This window comes from Carcharhinus amblyrhynchos, chromosome 8, assembly GCF_965287045.1.
Source record: "Carcharhinus amblyrhynchos chromosome 8, sCarAmb.v2.hapA, whole genome shotgun sequence".
NCBI classification, from domain to species: Eukaryota; Metazoa; Chordata; class Chondrichthyes; order Carcharhiniformes; family Carcharhinidae; genus Carcharhinus; species Carcharhinus amblyrhynchos.
Window position 1 is genome coordinate 48,348,524 of NC_137331.1, and position 21,062 is coordinate 48,369,585.

The 21,062-nt window shown below is 41.9% G+C and overlaps 1 protein-coding gene across 14 annotated transcripts in view; it reads left to right on the plus strand.

Annotated features, from left to right (window-relative positions):
• LOC145346583 (band 4.1-like protein 3) overlaps positions 1–21,062 on the plus strand; it is a 191,912-nt gene that overhangs the window by 98,047 nt on the left and 72,803 nt on the right. For all 14 annotated transcript variants that reach the window (XM_080194034.1, XM_080194026.1, XM_080194021.1 and 11 more), the window contains exons 6-7: positions 775–850; positions 16,642–16,860. In XM_080194034.1, the coding sequence (XP_080050160.1) occupies positions 775–850; positions 16,642–16,860 (295 nt within the window). The remainder of the gene's footprint in view (positions 1–774; positions 851–16,641; positions 16,861–21,062) is intronic.

Below are 21,062 nucleotides of genomic sequence, written 5' to 3' on the forward strand. Positions count from 1 at the left end.
GATCATATTAGCTTGGGAGATCTCAAAAATAGTTTTGTCAATTTCAATACTATTTTTATACAAGAAAAGTTCAGTAATTATCCACTAACTGTGGCCAATCTCATAATTTAAAAATGGTCAGTATAGTGAGTAGAACTGTAAGTAAATTTAAAACAAAAGAGAAGGATTTGTAGATGGGAGAGGTGACCTATCAGACAAAAGTTCATATGGAGAAATTGGAAGTGACAGCGATGGGGAACAAAGAGAAGATATGTACACTAAATTTTTAACAAGTAGTAGTGTTACCTAAGGGTACAGACAGGTAAGTGTTTAAAAGTAAGGGTGAGGGAACACAGTGTCCATTGTTCTCTGTACTCTTTTGATGAATAGGTCAGGCCCACAATCTTGAGAGCGATATGCTACTTGTATTGAATGATGGATATTATTTCTTAAAAGAATTATTAGACTGTAAGGTATTGCATCTACAGCTCAAATGACTAATTAACCTAATATCATAAGGCTATGTGGAGAAAATTGACTAAATACTGTTAAATTATTCACATTTACTATAGGAATGATAAAAGGCAAACAGTGATAAGTAACCCAAGAGTGTTTATCATTTACTTATTAGGATTCTCATTTATCATTTTTAAAATTGATATTTTCAAACAAAAATCTTTGTCATTTTGTACTGGAAAAGTAATCCTTGGAGAGTTTTTCATTAGTTCAAGAACTGAGAAATTTAAATTGCTTTTCTTTTGTTTGACATTTGACTAATGGTTTGATTCCATGCAGGTGGTTTATGGCAGTTTGCATTCAATGTAAAGTTTTACCCTCCGGACCCTGCCCAGCTCTCTGAGGACATCACCAGGTGAGAGAAAGAATGTTCCTTTTAGCACTTAGAGTTGAGATTTGTGCAGTCAAAATTTGTTGTTCTGTAAATGCTTTCCCAAGATTTCCCCATACAAAAGAATACAGGATTGTATGGTATATTCTTACCATTGTAAGAGTACGATTAAAATTAACGGTGTTCACCGAAGTAAATTGGTTTTGCAGAAACCATTCAACGCATTATTGTTGGAGTAGCTTTTTTTTAATTTGGAAGTAACCTATTCATGTGCTATCAGATGGTAATTTTAAAAATCGTAATTGCTAATCTTGCTTCCCTAATCCTTGAGAGTGGGCAATAACTGAACAACCAATTGCTTTTGTATGGTACATGTTGCACACGAGTGTCTCATGGGGGACGAGGAGAATTGAAAGCACAAGGAGGAATGATAAACCCAATAACATGGTTGAAGAAGTGTGTTTTAAAATTTGGAGCAAGAGATAACAAAAGAAAACAGTATTAGAAAAGAACTTGAGAGAGCAGGATGTCATGGTTGTAGGACTTTGTAAAATATGCAGCGTACCTGAACTGATTAAGTCACAGTATTAGCAATAATCTGCCTTGCTAAAGTTTAATTATGTAACTCTGGGAATGAGGCAACCCATATCTGCATGTCTAAAGATCTGATGTTTGAGCTTGGGCTAATAAATTGTGGGTTACTTTCATACCACACAAGTTCCAGACCATATCCAACAAGAGTATCTGAGCATCTCCCCATGATACTCAATGGCATTACCGTCAAAATATCGCTCACCAGCGACATCCATTGACCAGAAGCTTAACTGGTCCAGCCACATAAATACTGTAGCTACAAGAATGGACCAGAGGCTGAGTGTAAGATAAGAGGCTTCCCTGCCAACTCCTCGGATTTCCCACACTTATAAGGCACAAGTCAAGAATGTGATACAATATTTTCAATAATATGGGTAAATACAACTCAACCAACACTTAAAAGGTGGACACCACTGGTACCTCATCTGTCCCTTAATCATTTATTCCTTCCACTACCCACGTGCAGCGACTGCACTATGTACCTCTAATAAGATACACATGAGCAACTTGCCATGGCTTCCTAAATGGCACCTCCCAAATCTGTGACCTCAGCCTAGATAGATGAGGGCAGCAGATGCATGGGGATTCCGTGACCTGCAAGTTCCCCTCCAAGTCACAAACCAGCCTGACTTAAAAACATATTGCATTCCTTCGTCATCACTGCGTCAAAATCCTGGAACTCTCAACCTTCACCCACAGACTGCACAAGTTGAGAAAGTGGCTCATCACCAACTCAATGAGATGGACAATAAATTATGATCTTGCCTTTGGTCCACATCTCATGAATAAATTTTAAAAGAATGATTGCAAATGGAGACGAGTACCTGCCACTCTGACCTGACCCCACGTTCTAGGAATTGAGAGAGTGAACCATGCATAGTTTGGATCAAAAGTCCACAGTTATCTGGCTCCTCCACTCTTGTTACCTAACCAAGTGCTTCCAGTATGTTTTGTTTATGTTCAATCTGCTAATATTTCTGAATTTTATTTTTAAGTTTGTTCCCTTAAAATATTAAGTTATAACACTATTTATTGGCCAGAACCCCCTGGACATTTGTTAATGTTTGATGAGATGCCAGAGAATGTTTTAATTTTTGCATGGGTTCTTGCAGTGGAAATGATCATAACTGTTTTGTGCTATTTGCAGCCATCAGGGCATCTTGTCATTTCACTGCATTGCAGTTGTATTCCACACACTTCTCAGTGAATACAAATTATTCATTCTGTGCCACTATCTTCCACTGCTGAAGCTTAGAAATTGTGCTGACACAAGCAGTTTGGGGGGAAAAAGTAACTGAAAGAGTATGCATTATTTTCTAAGAGCGTGGGGGCAAAGAAATTAGAAGATGCCATGTTTAAGCTCATTATATTAAAAAAAAATTGGTCCAAAGTAAGTGGTCAGGGATTTGTACCTTTGTGTTTGCCAACTGCAATTTTCTGACCCTTCACCATAATGGGCACTTAATCATAACTTGTGAGCTTGGAAAAGAAAACTACTCAGTGGGAGAACTGTGGTGTGATTTCTGGACCAAAATTTAAAATTGGTTGGATTTTTAGAATTCTGTTGAATTTATTTTGTAACTGTTTTGCTCCCAAGGACTGGACAAATTTCATATTAAACATTACACTTTTCTCTTTATCCATAAAACTATATTTCTCTAGTTCTACTTCAGAATGCTGATTATGAGAAAAAGTTAGCTCAATGGATAATCTATAAAAATACACTGCTTGGCTTCCCCCCACTCTATCCAGTGATTAACTGAACCATAGATGCTGGAGACTCTGGGATAAATCCCAGGCCAATGCTGAATTAGCTGTCGCAGCCGATCAGTCGCAGTGTTCCTGCAATCAATCTCAGTTTTCTTCAACTATAAGATGGGGAAAATCAGGCAGTTTTTATCCCTCCGATGATTATCCAAGTGATCCCCCTACAAGGTGCATGCTGCATTGGTCAAGTTGGGACAAGATCTACTCCAATTGTGAGCCATCTGCAGCTAAGAAAACTTGTAGGAGGGAAGAAAGGTTATTGAGCGGAGCGCCGAGTCTGGGTCAGAAAACAGTCCCAGATTAATTTAGTGCCCATAAACTCTTGTGCAGCAGAGCAGTTCAAGATGGATTCCTGTTTATTAATATTGTTTCAAACTAAATGTTTCTGTGCATTTCTTAAGGCATTTTCTGTTGGTAGGGCCCAGCAAATGGTATTCTTAAGTTAACAATGATACTTTCCAGTGTAAAACCTGATGTGCTATGGAGACCCAACAGTATCAGATACCAACATTTCTGAGAGTCCCACCAACTGGCATCACTCTGCATTTTATATTCTTTTTAATTAGCAAGGCGTTATCAAACATACGAATCACAGCATAGTTGGAGGTCTCTGAACTCCTCTCCTGAAACCCCACATATTGGCTGAAATCGAGAAACACGTGTTTTTGAAGGTACTGTGCTTTGTGGAATATTTAACAAGAAGATCAGCTCTCAGTTTAAGTAGATGTTAAGATTTATAGATTTATAAGGCTTTATTTATAGAGATTTCCCAATGTCATGACCAACGATTTGAAAACGTATTTGTTTGCAGGATGTGGGCATTGCTAGCTAGACCAGCATTTATTGCCCATCCTTAATTGCCCTTGGGAAGGTGTTGGTGAGCAGCCTTCTTGAGGCACTGCAGTTCATTTAGTAGGTACATCCAAAGTGCTGTTAGCAAGGGAGTTCCAGAACTTTGACCCAGTGAAAATGAAGGAACGGTGATTTAGTTTTCACATCAGGATGGTATGAGGTTTGAAAGAAAATTTGCAGATAGTGGTGTTCCCATGCATTTGCCCTTGTCCTTCCGTGGGCTAGGGGTATAGGTTTGGAAGATGCTATCAAACAACAGCAGGAAAATAGAAAGAAGAATCAATATTCAAGTTGCTGTTTGTGCGCCTTTTCAAAACATAAAATGGCTTCTGCAGTTCCCCACAAAATTGGAGGAAAAGTCTTTCTGGCTAGTAAGACACATCAGGCACGGACCTTAATTTCTTTACATGGTGCACCCAATTATACTGAAGTGTGCAAATGTGTGAAGCATTTTGGCTGCGTCTGAGAGACTTATTTGGCCACCATTTAAATGCAGAATCATCTTTTTCTTGTTAGATTTTAGAACGCCTTGGAGTAGAAATTTGCAGTTTACACCTAGTCAGTAGACAGCTGACAGAAGTTCTCTGTATTAAAAGTCTCGAAGAACACTGAGCACTCAAAATTTAGAATTGCTATATAGAGATACTTAATTCACTGCTTAAAAAAAATTGTACTCAAAAGTGTCAAAATCTGTTGTTTATCCACACAAATTGACTCTGCATACATACATAGCTGCTAAAATTACTCAGAAGAGGGATGCTATCGATATTTAAGTTTGGCTGAGTCTTTTAGTCCAAATCGCCTGTGACTGACGTGCTTCGCGGAAATGGAAAGCAAATACAGAAGGAGAAGAGAAAGAGTGTGATAATTTGAGCTTAGGAGTAAAGGTGCTGTATCCTTTGTCAATTTTGCTTGTTCCCAGAAACATGCATCTTAATTCCATTTGAAAACAATTGAGAGGGGAAAAGCTATGCAGAAATATGAATCATCATATAACTAAAATGTACAGTAGGTAAGACTGGTATCTTTACCCAAAACCAAAACACTGCACATACTGAAAGTCTGAAATAAAAATAGGAAATGCTGGAAATACTCAGTTGGACAGCATCCATGGAGAGTGGAAAACAAAGTTAATGGGCTGGATTTGTGTTGGAGCCGATGAGGGAGCGAGCTATCTTGGATCTGGTGTTATGTAATGAGGCGGGTAGAATTAGGGACCTTGTGGTGAAGGATCCTCTTGGGAAGAGTGATCATTGTATGGTGGAGTTTCTGATGCAGATGGAGGAGGAGAAAGTGGGTTCCCGGACCTGTGTCCTTTGTTTGAACAGAGGGGAGTACGGTAGGATGAGAGAGGAATTGGCGAATGTTGATTGGGGGAGCGCGTTGGAAGGTAGGTCTGCTGAGGAGCAGTGGAGGATCTTTAAGGAGATCTTTCTTGGTGCTCCGCAGAAATTTATTCTGATGGTTAAAAAGGATCGTAGGAGGAGAGATAGTCAGCCGTGGATAACGAAGGAGGTAAAGGAAAGTGTTAAATTAAAAGCAGATGCGTTTAGAGTAGCTAAGAGTAGTGGGCGAGAAGGGGATTGGGAGAGGTTTAAATATCAACAAAGAATGACAAAGAAGTTGATAAAGAAGGGTAGGATAAACTATGAAGCTGGGCCAGCGCTTAATATAAAAAAGGATAGCAAGAGTTTTTATAAATATATAAAACAGAAGAGGCTGACTAGGGTGAACGTTGGACCCTTAGAGGATGAGAGGGGGGACTTAGTGGTAGGGGATGGGGAAATGGCTGAGGTCTTGAATAACTTTTTTGTTTCGGTCTTCATGGAGGAGGACGTGAATAATTTGCTGGGTGTTAGCGATGGAAAGGTGGTAGGACTGGAGGGCCTGAATGACATTACTGTCACTAGAGAGGCAGTGCTCAAAAGACTGGAGGGACTGATTGTGGACAAGTCCCCAGGACCGGATGGAATGCATCCGAGGGTTCTGAAAGAAATGGCGGAGGTGATAGTGGATGCCTTGGTGATTATTTTCCAAACGTCGCTGGATTCCAGGGAAGTGCCGGGAGATTGGAAAACGGCTAATGTTACGCCGTTGTTGAAGAAGGGTGGCAGGCAAAAGGCAGGGAATTGTAGGCCGGTTAGTTTAACGTCTGTTGTAGGTAAAATGTTAGAATCCTTGATTAAGGAGAAAATAGCGAGGCATCTTGAGAATTGTTTGATAGAGCAGACGCAGCACGGTTTCATTAAGGGGAGGTCGTGTCTGACAAATTTATTGGAGCTCTATGAGGATGTGTCTAGGGCAGTGGATAGAGGAGAGCCGGTGGATGTGGTGTTTCTTGATCTTCAGAAGGCGTTTGACAAGGTGCTGCACAAGAGGGTATTACAGAAGGTCAGGGGGCATGGAGTTGGGGGTAGGGTGTTAGCGCGGATAGGAGATTGGCTGTCATAGGAGGCAGAGAGTGGGGGTCAATGGGTGCTATTTGGATTGGCGGTTGGTGACTAGTGGAGTGCCCCAGGGGTTGGTGCTGGGGCCTCAGCTATTTACCATTTATATAGATGATCTGGAGGAGGGAACCGAGTGTATGGTGTCGAAATTTGCTGATGACACCAAGATTGGTGGAACGGCAAATTGTGCGGAGGGCGTGGAAAGTCTGCAGAGGGATCTAGATAGGCTGGGTGAATGGGCCAGGAACTGGCAAATGGAATTTAATGTTGGCAAGTGCGAGGTGGTCCACTTTGGTAGGAATGATGGTAGGAAGGACTATTACTTACATGGCGAAAAACTGCAGCAGGCGACGGTGCAGAGGGACCTTGGAGTCCTTATGCATGAATCGCAAAAACCCAGCCTGCGGGTGCAGCAGGTGGTCAGGAAGGCGAATGGGATGCTGGCCTTCATAGCAAGGGGGATTGAATATAAAAGTAAGGAGGTCTTGCTGCAACTGTACAGGGCACTGGTGAGGCCGCAGCTGGAGTACTGTATGCAGTTTTGGTCGCTGCACTTATGCAAGGATATTTTGGCCTTGGAGGGGGTGCAGAGGAGGTTTACTAGGCTGATACCGGAGTTGAGGGGTTGAAATAGGAGGAGAGGCTGAATAAACTAGGCTTGTACTCGTTAGAGTTTAGAAGAATGAGGGGAGATCTCATTGAGACATATAAGATGATGAATGGGATGGATAGGATAGAGGTAGAGAGGCTCTTCCCGCTCAAAGTACAGTAGGACTAGAGGGCACAGCCTCAAGATAAAGGGGGGTGCGGTTTAGAACAGAGTTGCTCGACAGACTGGAGGGGCTGATTGTGGACAAGTCCCCAGGACCGGATGGAATGCATCCGAGGGTTCTGAAAGAAATGGCGGAGGTGATAGTGGATGCCTTGGTGGTTATTTTCCAGATGTCGTTGGATTCCGGGGAAGTGCCGGATGATTGGAAAACGGCTAATGTTACGCCGTTGTTTAAGAAGGGTGCCAGGCAAAAGGCGGGGAATTATAGGCCGGTTAGTTTAACGTCTGTTGTAGGTAAAATGTTAGAATCTGTCATTAAGGAGGAAATTGCGAGGCATCTTGAAGGGAATTGCTTGATAGAGCAGACGCAGCACGGTTTCATGAAAGGGATGTCGTGTCTGACAAATTTACTGGAGTTCTATGAGGATGTGTCTAGGGCGGTGGATAGAGGAGAGCCGGTGGATGTGGTCTTTCTAGATTTTCAGAAGGCGTTTGACAAAGTACCTCACAAGAGGTTATTGCAGAAGGTCGAGGGACATGGAGTTGGGGGTAGGGTGTTAGCGTGGATAGAGGATTGGTTGTCAAATAGGAGGCAGAGAGTGGGGGTCAACGGGTGCTATTCGGATTGGCGGATGGTGACTAGTGGAGTGCCCCAGGGGTCGGTGCTGGGGCCTCAGCTTTTTACCATTTATATAGATGATCTGGAGGAGGGAACCGAGTGTAGGGTGTCGAAATTTGCTGATGACACCAAGATTGGGGGAACAGCAAATTGTGCGGAGGGTGTGGAGAGTCTGCAGAAGGATCTAGATAGGCTGGGTGAATGGGCCAGGAAATGGCAAATGGAATTTAATGTTGGCAAGTGTGAGGTGGTCCACTTTGGTAGGAAGAATGGTAGGAAGGACTATTACTTACGGGGCGAAAAACTGCAGCAGGCGACGGTGCAGAGGGACCTCGGGGTCCTTGTGCATGAGTCGCAAAAACCCAGCTTGCAGGTGCAGCAGGTGGTCAGGAAGGCGAATGGGATGCTGGCCTTCATAGCGAGGGGGATTGAATATAAAAGTAGGGAGGTCTTGCTGCAGCTGTATAGGGCATTGGTGAGGCCGCAGCTGGAGTACTGTGTGCAGTTTTGAGCGCCGCACCTGCGCAAAGATATTTTGGCCTTGGAGGGAGTGCAGAGGAGGTTTACTAGGCTGATACCGGAGTTGAGGGGATTGAGCTATGAGGAGAGGCTGAATAAACTGGGCTTGTACTTGTTAGAGTTTAGAAGAATGAGGGGAGATCTCATTGAGACGTATAAGATGATGAATGGGATGGATAGGATAGAGGTGGAAAGACTCTTCCCGCTCAAAAAAGACAGTAGGACTAGGGGGCACAGCCTCAAGATAAAAGGGGGGCGGTTTAGAACGGAGTTGAGGAGGAACTTCTTCACTCAAAGGGTGGTGAATCTCTGGAATTCTCTGCCCGTTGAAGTGGTGGAGGCTGCCTCGCTAAATATTTTTAAGACGCGGGTTGATAGGTTTTTGATAAGCGAGGGGATTAAGGGTTATGGGGAGAGGGCGGGAATGTGGAACTGAGACACAACAGATCAGCCATGATCTTATTGAATGGCGGGGCAGGCTCGAAGGGCTAGATGGCCTACTCCTGCTCCTATTTCTTATGTTCTTACTTTGCACCATCACTGGGACCAAATGGGGATCGTAGGCCCACATTGCCAGCAGCATGTCCACCCAAGGCCTGGGAGGGTGTGGGGGCAGATGGGGAGGGGGGTGATCTACAAAAGGAAAATTTCCTCCGCGCACAGAGACAAATCAGATGTTTTGAACAAACATAAACCCTGGTTCTGGTTCAGGTAGGTTCAGAGGTGCTGTTCAAATGTCATGTGGCAGTCAATCAACTGGTTTTAGGCAGCACCCCACCACCTGCAGGGCAAAAGAGGGAAACTGCTCCCTGCATGCATGTGCACTGACTGATGTCAACTCGTTCTTAAGTACCATCTCCGAAGCTCAGCCCCAACAGAGTAGATTTGGGGGCGGGGGGGGGGGTGGGGTGTTGGTGGTGGTGGTGGTGGTGCGTTCATGAGCAAACCAGTTCCAATGACAATAGTAAAACCACAGGAAGTGCGTTTGGTGTGGCAGTCGGGGTGAGCAGGGCGATAACGCCACTGTGCTGAGGCCTGTGTGTGAGAGCAGGGCGGGATGCAGAGGGGTCTGACTGTCTGAGGAAGATTGGGTGAAGGAGTTGCACACGCCTGGTTGTGTGGGGGTAGGGGGCTGCTGCTGCTGACTGAGGGGGAAAGTGTGAATAACATGCATGATTGTGTGGGAAAGTAAGAGGTAAACCAGTGGCCTGGAAACAGGAGAAAGTCAATTGCCTTTGAATTCTTTCCCAGATCCTGTGTCCACTGGTGCCATGTCCCAGAAGGCAATCTTCTAACTGGCCACCGCCACCTCCTTTGCTGGCTTATTAAGAGCAGCGGGCAGACTTGTGGTGATGCTGGCCCAATCAGAGGGTAGTTTTGGAGCTTCAGTACCCACACCATAAGGTTGCCTCAAAGTGGAAATGCCCTTGGAGATGTTGGTTTAAAAAAAAAGTAGTCCTGAGGATCGGAGAAGATGGGCCCCTTCAGAGTGGAGAGAAAACTCTCTGGATAAATTGTTTGGGCTACAGTTGCAATCTTTTCTGACCACAGCCCCAACATTGAGGCATGGTGCCCCAGTGACATTCCAGCCTGTTGCAGGAGGCCACTTCCATTGAGGTGGCAGCCTGCACAGTGACAAAACGTCAGGAAAGCCACAAAATCTTGTGTCCTCAATCATCATTGTCTATCTCCTTGATGCAGGCAGCCGATCCAGTCAATTTCCTGATATCAGTCTCTTGCCCTACGCAATTAGTTGAAGTATTGCTTTAGATGAATGTTTCTGTGCCATGTATTCCTTGTCTTGCCAGTGTTCAAACCTCAGTACAAGGTTTGTTTCCCACTGATGGGAGGAAAGAGGGCTAATAATGAGACTTGTTGACACTTGATTGTAAACGCTAGTAAGCTTTTGTGGTAACTAGTAAGTGTTTTCACAGTCAGAGAATAATTGTATAAATGTATTTGCAAAAGAAAATATGTCACCTAGCTTGGAAATCAATTATGTTTGGAATAGTTCTAAATAACAAACATTTGTATGCTGCAACTTTTCATTTTATCAAATGTTTATCCCTTGAGATTCATAACAAAGCCCTTCAGCTATGACTTCATCCAGGCATCAAGATGGAACTTAAATAAAGTTGTCTTTAACACACAAGTGCAATTGGTACTCAATATTTCAAGAATTATTAGGCAGCAAATTGGAAGTAAGGAAAAAAACTAATATTATATCTTTGTCCCCCATTTTTAATCTCTGCTACCCCAAAGGCCAATCAGTACGTAAGGCCAGTTGGCAGCCAGTAACCCTGGTTGCAGGGAAATTAGTTTTCCACAGTTGGGAACGGCTGACCAGTCAGTAATGATTGACTGGGAACAATCAACACTGGTCAGCTTTTCATGGCTGAAAAAAACATTGTCACCAGTTGTGCTGAGCTCAACTTCGTAAAGGGAACTATGTAGCACACCCATCTCTAACGCGTAGAGACCCTAAGCATCAGTGTGTAATTGTGGAAAAATTAATGAAGGAACTGAAAAAAGATGATTAAGTTTCAAAATGTTATTGGCAACAGAATCAAATTAAACATTACATAAATCACATAAATAAACATTTTCCAAAGTTGACATATATAATCCAATTCATCTCCAGGAATCATCATTTTGTGGTTAGGTCTTATGTTTTACCTGAGATATATTTATTCGTCACCTTAACTACTTTTGTCATATCTGGCACACTTGGCCCCGGGGTGCAGAGGTAGCCAATGTAGTACACTGGTGAGCAAAAAGGAGAAAAGGACTAAGCAAAGATTTTTTTTAAGCCTTTAGTCACAGCCCATAATCCAATAACAGGTAAGTGAGAGATTTAAGAACAAAGTAGACAGGAGATGCAATAAAGAAGTGACAGCTATCTCATTTATTATTGTCACATGTATTAGTATACATTGAAAAGTATTGTTTCTTGCATGCCAAACAGACAAAGCATACTGTACATAAGGAAGAAAAGGAGAGACTGGAGAATGTAGCGTTACAGTCATGGCTAGGGCATAGAGGTGGATCAATTTAATGTGAGATAGGCCCGTTCAAAAGTCTAATGGCAGTAGGAAAGAAGTTGTTTTTGAGTCAGCTGGGACATGATCTCAGACTTTTGTATCTTTTTCCCGATGGGAAGAAGGTGGAAGAGAGCATTCCAGAGTGCTTGGATCTTTGATTATGCTGGTTGCTTTTCTGAGGCAGTGGTAAGTGTGGACAGTGTCAAAGGATGGGAGGCTGATTTGAGTTATAATAAGATGTACACTGAGTGGATGAGGTGTTCAATTTATAACAGGATGTACAAGTGGATATCTTTCACAGCAGCCAATATTACTGGTGAAAGTACAGACTTTGTAAAATCCCCATTATTCACAAAAGGTGAGCATGCTCCCTTGCACACTGACCTCTCCCAAAGCACCTTAGGGGCCCAGATGCCAACAGCTGTTTGGAAGCATCAGGTGGTGACTGTTATTTGATGCTATTGGGGCTCCGCTGTTTCTGCCACTCTAACTCTAATGATGAAAAACCAGTATTGCCATTCTGCGAGGCCATTGGGCCAATCCATTGGGTTCCCATTCAATGCTGCTTTAGTCACATTAGAGAATGTAAGTAATTAACAAATAATTAGTTACTATATTCAAGGAGTGCAATAATTTTCAATTTGTCGCTTTACATTCTGAGCTTCCAGTAGCTTCGCCCTTTGTCACAATGCTTCCTTCTCTTCCTCCAAGCTCTCAAGCGGGGACACCCTTTTCTCTAGCCTTCTGATCACGCAACCGTCTTGTGAAACTGTGATTGGTGTTGGGGTGCATAGTGGGCAAGAGCCTCAGGTGCCACCACTGACCTAACAGGACTTCCTGCCCCTTCTGCCATGCCTGTGACTGGAAAGCTTGTGTTGGTGTCAGAGCCACATGCTCCTTTTGCCCAGCTGCCATCCACTTGCTGAAGCTGGTGGTGAGCTGACTCTCTCAGGCCACCTTCATTTGAGCAGACAGTTTCTTCTCACGAGCATCTCTGGTTTTCAACCACTCTGTGTTTGAACATCATGCTGTGGAGGTTTTCATGATTTAAGAGCTTAAAACCTTGGCCTGTATGAGGGGTACTCCCACATTTTTCTAAATCCTGAACTCCTGTTTCAAAGTTCAGCGGATCAGTGATTACTCTCGTAGGTAAATGCATCCTTTGTACCATATTTTGCTGATGTCAGGGATGCTGCAGAGATGCCATTAGCCATGTTTAGGAGTTAACTTCCCTACTTTTGTTTGCAACTCTGCAAGTTGCACACCTGGTGTAATGTCACTGGATTTGTAACCAAGAGGCACAGACCAATGTCCTGGGGACATGGTTTCAAATACCAACACAATAGCTGGTGGAGTTTAAATCTTTGATTTTAAAATAAAATCTAGTCTCAGTAATGGTGGTCATGAATCATCGTTGAATTATGGTAAAAACCCATCTGATTTACTGATGTATTTGGGAAGGAAATCTGCCATGCTTATCTTGTCTGGTCTGTCTGTGACTCCAGATCCACAGTAAATTGGTTGACTTCTATCTGCATTCTGAAATGACCCAACATGCCAGTCTGTTCAAGGGCAATTGGGATAACCAACGCATGTTAGCCTTGGCAGATGCCCACATCCCATAAAAATGTATAAAAGTATAATTAAATGCTTGTTCCACTCCCTTTTTTAGAATTTTTTTTAATAGAATTAACTCCTTTAAAAAGTGTATTCCAGATTTCAACAACTGAGTGAAAGCATTTCTCCTCATCTCCTTTCTTGATGTCCTGACAATGCTTGACTATTCCTGTTATTTCATCATCCTGTCTGTCATCCTGATGCTTATAACTATCCATGCCATGATCAAGTTTTGTATCATCTTCAAACTTTATAATGCTGCTCCCTACACCTAACTTCAGCTCATTCATAGAAATTATAAAAGAGTAATAGATCCAAAACTGACCCTGGGGGAAGATCACTGCAAACCATTTCACAGTCTGAAAAGCATCCATTCACCTTTCCCCTTTGTTTCCTGTTGCTGAGTAAATTTTGTATCCATTCTGTCACTTTCCTTCAATTTCCCTTTCAAGCTTCCTAATAAGCCTGGCGTTTTGCACTTTAGTTGAATGCCTTCCTGTATTCTGCATATATTGCCTTTGCACTAGCTTTATCAACCTTTTCTGTCACCTCATTGAAGCATTCAATCAAGTTTGTCAGGCATGATTTGACTTTAACAAATCCATGCAAGCACTCCTTGATTAAATCATGCCTTTCCAAATGAAAGTTTATTTCGTCCCTGATGGTTTTCAATCACTTCCCAACCACCAGTGTTAGGCTGACTGGCTTGTAGTTTTCTGGTTTACCCCTTTTCCCTTTCTTAAATATTGACAGTACTCTTGTCTATGTACAGGATTGTAACTAATGCCTCTGCTATTTCTATCTTTGCTTCATTGAGCAACTGAGACGGTTTCTGGACCATGTGACTGTCAACTTCCAGTAATGCTAATCTTTTGAAATACGGTTGCACTATTACTATCCTGCTTAGAGGATGGCATGGTGGCACAATGATTAGCACTGCTGCCTCTCAGTACCAGGGACCCAGGGTCAGTTCCCAGCTTGGGTCACCATCTGTGTTGAGTTTGTACATTCTCTCTATGTCTGCGTGGGTTTCCTCTGGATTCTCCGATTTTCCTCCCAGACTCCAGAGATGTGCAGGTTAGGTGGATTGGCCATGCTAAATTGCCCTTAGTTTTCCAAGATGCATAAGTTAGATGGATTTGCCATGGAATAGTGTGGGGTAGTGGGCCTGGATAAGATGGTCTGTCAGACTGTTGGTGCAAACTCAATGGGTCAAATGGTCTCCTTCTGCCCTGTGAGGGGATTCTGTGCCCACAAATTGGCTGTCCTCTTGGTGCAGCCTTTACAGCATCCCTTGTGAATACAGGTAATAATACCTTGCCGCACCTTTCTCTGTGATTAAGGTTTCTATTTGTGTCCTTAACAGGTCCACTTTTATTCCCTGACTATAACTTGAAACTAAACTTTATTTATTAGTCACAAGTTTGCCTACATTAACATTGCAATGAAGTTACTGTGAAAATCTCCTCGTCGCCATGCTCCGGCACCTGTTCGGGGACACCTAGGGAGAATTTAGCATGGTTAATACACCTAACTAGCATGTCTTTCGGATTGTGGGAGGGAACCAGAGCACCCAAAGGGAACCCATGCAGACACAAGAACGTGCAGACTCCACACACTGAGTGACCAAGGCTGGGAATCAAATGCAAGTCCCTGGCACTGTGATGCAGCAGAAGCTGAGTTGGTAGCACACTAGCCGTTAAACTGTAAAGTTACAGGTTCAAGTCCCATTCCAGACACACATCATGTCTGACACTGTAGTGCTATATTGAAGGAATGCTCATTGTTGAGATGCCATCTTTTGGATGAAATATTAAAAAGAGACTGACTTTTTGAGAAGATGTAAAAGATCCCATTACGTTATTTTAAAAAAGAGCAGGGCGGTTACTCTGATGATCTGGTCAACATTTATCCCCCATTCCGTATCACAAAAAAACAGATTGCATGGTCATTCCTGTTTGTGGGATTTTGTTGAGCACAAGTTAGCTGCTGATTTTCCTGCATTACAATAGTGATTACACTTCAGAAAGTACATAATTGGTGGTAAAGCACTTTGAGACATCCTGTGCTCATGAAAATTGCCATCAAAATGCAAGTCTTTTTAGGGTTCAGTTTAATGTTTCTCACTGATCTTGTAACTTCTCCTTGCCTTGCAGATTAGCATTTTTAATTAATTCTTGTACTTGCCGTAATCTTCCTGATTCTTAACTAAATATCACTTCTGACCTTTGCCATGGCCCCTCTCTTATAAAATTTATTTCCATTGCCATCCAGGGTTAGCTTTGAATGTACTATTTTTTTTCCTTTCAAAGATATATGCCTCCTTTGTACTTGAACTATGTTTTCCCCTTTACTCTGCAATGGACTTTTTCAGTCCACCTGTGCTCAGTTCCATATTTAATCACTTAAATTATCTAATTAGCAAGATGATCTGTTATAACATCCAATTTTCACAATCAAATCCACTACTGTTTCTTTCCTCGTTGGACTGGAGACATATCAATTGAGGAAGTTCTCCTGTGTACATATCAGAAATTCTTCTCTTATTCTTGGCACTTTTTTTTTCCACGTCTACATTAGTGTAACAAAGGTCTCCTCTACATGCCATTGAAATTTGCTGATGTAACTAGTGGCAGGCTGGCATGAATCCAAGATAGAAAAGCTTTGGAAATGACCTAGCAATGCCATTCCTGAGGGCAGTTGTGGAGATGGGTCAGTTGTTGAGACAGTGTTCCCTGTGAAATGAAGCATGTGTTTTTTTTTTTGACATATTGAGATCTGCCTGTTAATTCTGGTGAGAAACTGATGAGTTGATGAACAGATTCATAAAATTTTAAATGGGAGCGATTATAAATGCATTTTCATTTGTAAAATCACAGCTAAAGGATGCTGCTGAGAATCTATTAAATATATACTTTCTGAGGCTCTCTAATTTTTTGATTTAAGATTACCTTGTAAATGTTTTTGATTTTCTCACCTTGTTCTCAAATATGAGCAATTTTTCCAAATTTATTGTGAAGCAATTTTTTCATGAGATCTGTATCAACTGGCCTATTGAAAATCACTATTTTAAACTAGTTCCTGACATTGCGTGGTGTGATGTTTCACTCACACCTTGCGTTTCATTATTCTCAACAGTACTTCACTGACGGTTTAGAATGTCTTTCAAACACTGGAAATGCTAAGTGAAGAACAGTTTTTACAGCTTTCCTTCAATTTACTGCTTTGAAAAAGTGCCAGAATGCAATTTCCCCATTTTTCTTCTGTTCTCTGTTTCTTGCAGCAGTTCCAAAGTAATTGGATGCAGCGTCATGCAGTTTAAATCAAATCCAGCACATCACTGTCCCTTATTTTTGTCTGGACTGTGGTGATTAATGATCACATTTTGAATATAATGAATCCTGGGATAGTTTGTCAAGTGCAACTTAAGCCAGGAATGTGTTTTTTCAAATACAAGTCCTGTTCAAAGAAAAAATCTTGGGTGTGACTTTTCAAACCTGTGTATGCTTCCAAGAGTTAAATTGTATTCAAAAGTGCAGTGGTTTTGAAAGATCTTAAATTTCAGTGTATTATTTTTTCAATTATAGGTATTACTTGTGTCTGCAGCTGAGGGATGATATCGTCTCTGGACGATTGCCATGTTCCTTTGCCACACATGTATTGCTTGGTTCCTACACTGTCCAAGCAGAACTTGGAGACTATGATCCAGATGAATATGGCACTGACTACATCAGTGAGTTTCGCTTTGCTCCAAATGAAACTAAGGAACTGGAAGAAAAGGTGATAGAACTACACAAAAGCCACAAGTACGTGCCTAGCATATAATAGTGTCAAATCTGGTGTTTTAAAGTTAAATTGTGTTTTTTTTAACCTGTGAGTCACTTATAAGCAGGTCCACAAATTCAAACTCCACAAGATTTCTGTATACATTTGGAGTTACTTAGAGCTGTGAGTTAATAAACACTTTGATCATAGAAGTCCAATCAAGATGATAATGATATAACCTAACTGCCCAGAAACACAACAAAGTATGAGTTGTTGCTTTGAAAATGTAGCATTCTGCAACATTAGATCTCTAAATCAGCACTTGGTCGATGGCCTTGCATACTATGGCATTTCAAATGCTCATCTAAATGCTTCTTAACTGTTGTGTGATTTCCTGCCTGAACCACCATTTCCAGCAGTGAGTTTGTTTGTCATTGCACTCTGGGTGAAAAAAGGTTTTTCCTCCAATCCCCTGTAAATCTCCCACTCCTTACCTTAAATCTATGCCCCCTAGATATTTACTTCTCTATTAAGAGGAAAAGTTTCTTTCTATCTACCTATCGGTTCCTTCACAATTTTGTACACCTTAGGTCACCTTCAGTCTTCTGTGCTCTAATTCCAGCCTAGAAGAGTCAGCCTCTTTTCATAACTGAAATGCTCCAGCCCAAGCAACATCCTAATGAATCTACACCCTTTCTAGTACAGTCACATCCTTCCTACTGTGAGGTACCCAGAATTGTGCACATCGCTCTAATTGCGGCCTAACATGTGCTTTATACAGTTCGATCATAACCTTCCAGCTCTTATGACCTAAGCCTCGGCTAATAAAGGCAAATATCCCATGTGCCTTCCTATCCAACTTGTCTACCTGACCTGCTGCCTTCAAGGACCTTTGGACATGCACTCTGGTCCTCTGTACTTCCTTGCATCCAATTGTTCATTGTATATTCTCTTGTTTTTTAGTCCTAAAATGCATTACCTCACACCTTACATGGTTAAATTCCATTTGCCACTGTTCTGCCCATCTGACCAATCCATCTATATTGTCCTGTAATCTAAGGCTTTCCCCCTTGCTATTTATCACACCACCAATTTTTGTGTAATTTGTGGAACTTGCTGATTATACCTCCCACTTTCACATCTAGATCATTAGTGTACACAACAAACAGCAAGGGATCCAGCACTGATCCGTGTGTCTGGACACAGGCTTCCTCTGTCTCCTGCCACTAAACTAATTTTGGATCCATTTTGAGAAATTGCCCATGGGCTCCAACCTTCATTAGTCTCCCGTGCATCTCTGATGCAAACTACCTGTCCACTACCATCTTGTATTGTTTCATTCTATCCCACAATATCATCCACTTTGGTTCCTGAAGCCCTTGTCCCATGGTTTCGGCATGGTTAACATTAATTATTCCAGTGCTGTCCTTGGTTGTCTTTCATCTGTACACAAAACGTGCTCAGTCCACTGCTCATATCTAACCATACAATAAGACATGCTCCTCCATCCCTCCTGCACTTTCAAACTGGCTTCCTGAACCCCAGCATATTAAAATTTAAATTCCCATCCTTGTATTCAAATTCCTCTGCCTTGCTCTACTCCATTTGTGCAACTTTGACAAATACCTACCTGCTCGTGGCTTTTCGTGTGCTGACCTCCTGGGCCATGCTCTCGAGAAATCTCTGCCATACAGGTATGGCTTATGCTGCTAGACTAATAATCATGGGACTCGGGAATGATAATTCAGACAACACAAATTCAAATACCATCGTGGCAGTTTGAGAATTTGAATCCAACTTTTTTACAGACATCATCTGGAAATAAAAAGTGACTTCAGTAAAAGTGACCACGACCATGTCAGGTTCTCAGAAACTCATCTGGTTCACTAATGTCATTTTTTTACAAAGAAAGCAAGTGTTCACCTGCTCTGGCTTATCAGTGTCTCCAGTCCCAATGTGTTTTAGACAGGAGTGACCAAGGTTGCCCCTCAGCTGGAAAACTGGAGGAAGGTAATAAATCTGGTCTTCCTCCAATGTTCACATCCCAAAAATGAGGGGGAAAATAACCCTCCAGATCTCTTCTTTTCCTCCTTTGCAAACCTTCTTAATGTCAAACTTTGAAACCAAGCCTTCCGTAACCTCCCTGAGCTGCCTTGCTGGCTCAGTGTTTCATTCCTTCCAGTGCTGAACTTTAAAGGTGTCAGATGAATACAAATTGTCATTTCCTAATGCTGCTCCTTTGTTCATTCAACACCACACTTCTGGTAGGTTTGCATCAAGTTGACAGCTGCTTTCTGAAATTCTCTCTTCACTTGTCACAAGCTTGTCCCTTAGATTGCTAGCAGAATTCTCTCCTTCAGCTGTGCCTTTGGTTCTCCAGCTCTGTTGCTCTCATCCTTTTTGTTCACCACACTTCTGTTCCTTTCCCTCATGTTCAGTATCCACTATTTCTTCTCAGCCTGCTGTTCTACATTTCTTTTCTCGTTATAGAATGCTTTGAGACTTTTTCCTGTTTATAAGGACATCGTCATGATGTGGGAATGCTGGCGTTGGACTGGCGTAACCACAGTAAAAAGTCTGACAACACCAGGTTTTAGTCTAACCGATTTATCTGATAATACTCACAAGTTTTCGAGGGGACTGCCTCTTCGTCAGGTGAATGGAGAGTTCTGGCCTCATATATTCTCTGTCTGAGGCCAGAACTCTCCATTCACCTGACGAAGAGGCAGTCCCCTCGAAAGCTTGTGAGTATTATCAAATAAATCGGTTGGACTAAAACCTGGTGTTGTCAGACTTTTTACTATAAGGACATCGGCAGTGCTGTTTTGGAGGATAGACACAAATATCGATGCATCCTTTGGAAGTGGAGGATTAACTCTATGGGAGTGAAGATGTAGATTTTGTCAGTCATGGTACAGACTTAGTGGATCAGCTGTGCTGTTAGAAAGCACATAGCAGCAACAACCACATATGATCCACAGTGCTGCGTATGGAAACAATTGTCAATAAACTGCACTGCTGTGTGCATATGTATATATTTTTTAAAACTAAATTCTGCGTAAGCTTAACCGATTTTGAAGGTGCCACTAAATGTGGCAGTAACAAGAAATGTAATGAAAAAAATAGAAACATGGAACACAAAATGATTATTTGGCCATTTGGCTTTCAAGTCTGCTCTCTGCCAGAAAAGTTTAGCTAGTCCTATACCTCTCTGTTTCTCTGCAACCCTATCAATATATTATCTTCAGATGGTTAACCCATTCCCTTTTGAAAGTCACAATTGAATCTGCCTTTGCCACTCTAAGTCTCTGCATTCCAGATCCTAACCATTTGCTGCATGAAAATATTCACTCATGTCATCATTGATTCTTTTGCCAGTCACACAAATGTGTGTCCTCTAGCTCTCAGCACATTGAACAAAGGTAACAGTTTCTCTCCATCGGCCCTTATCAAGACCCTTCTTGATTTTAAACACCTCTGTGGAATCTCTTCTCAACCTGCCCTTCCACAATCTATCCTCATAAGGATATCTATTTGATGTTGCCTCTCAGTCGTCCTACCAAACTTTCAGGTGCAGGTTTCTTCCTGTTCCATTAGCATGTCCTTATCCTTTTAGATTTTATCACTACTCCCCTCATAGTTCAGTAAGAAGTCTCACAACACAAGGTTAAAGTCCAGCAGGTTTATTTGAAATCTCAATCTTTCAGAGTCACTCATCTGACGAAGGAGCAGCATTCCAAAAGCTTGTGCTTCCATATAAACCTGTTGGACTTTAACCTGGTGTTGTGAGACTTCTTTCTGCACCCACCCCAGTCCAATATTGGCATCTGCACATGATGGTTCCCCATAGTTGTCCACAGTACTTCCAAATTTTATGTCCTCTGCAAATTTTGAAATGGTGTCCAAAGTCAATGTCATTAATAAATATCAAGAAAAGCAATGGTCCTAGAACCAGCTTCTTTTAATTTCTGCTTGCAATGTTCCTAAATGAATAAGTATCAGAGTTTCTAGCAGCATTTTGTGAATGTGATTTTTCTCCTTCGTTATTTACTTTATTGTTAAATAATTCTAAGTTAAGAGACTTTCAACGTCTCTCTCTCTCTCTCTCTAAATAGAAGGTTGTGCAATAAGCAGGGATGCTACTTTGCCTATTTGTGCATTCCTGGTTAATCCATGAAACAATATCAGTATTCTAAAATATGCAGCCCACTTGTTTAGTATTCAGGATGAAGAGTGGTCTCTC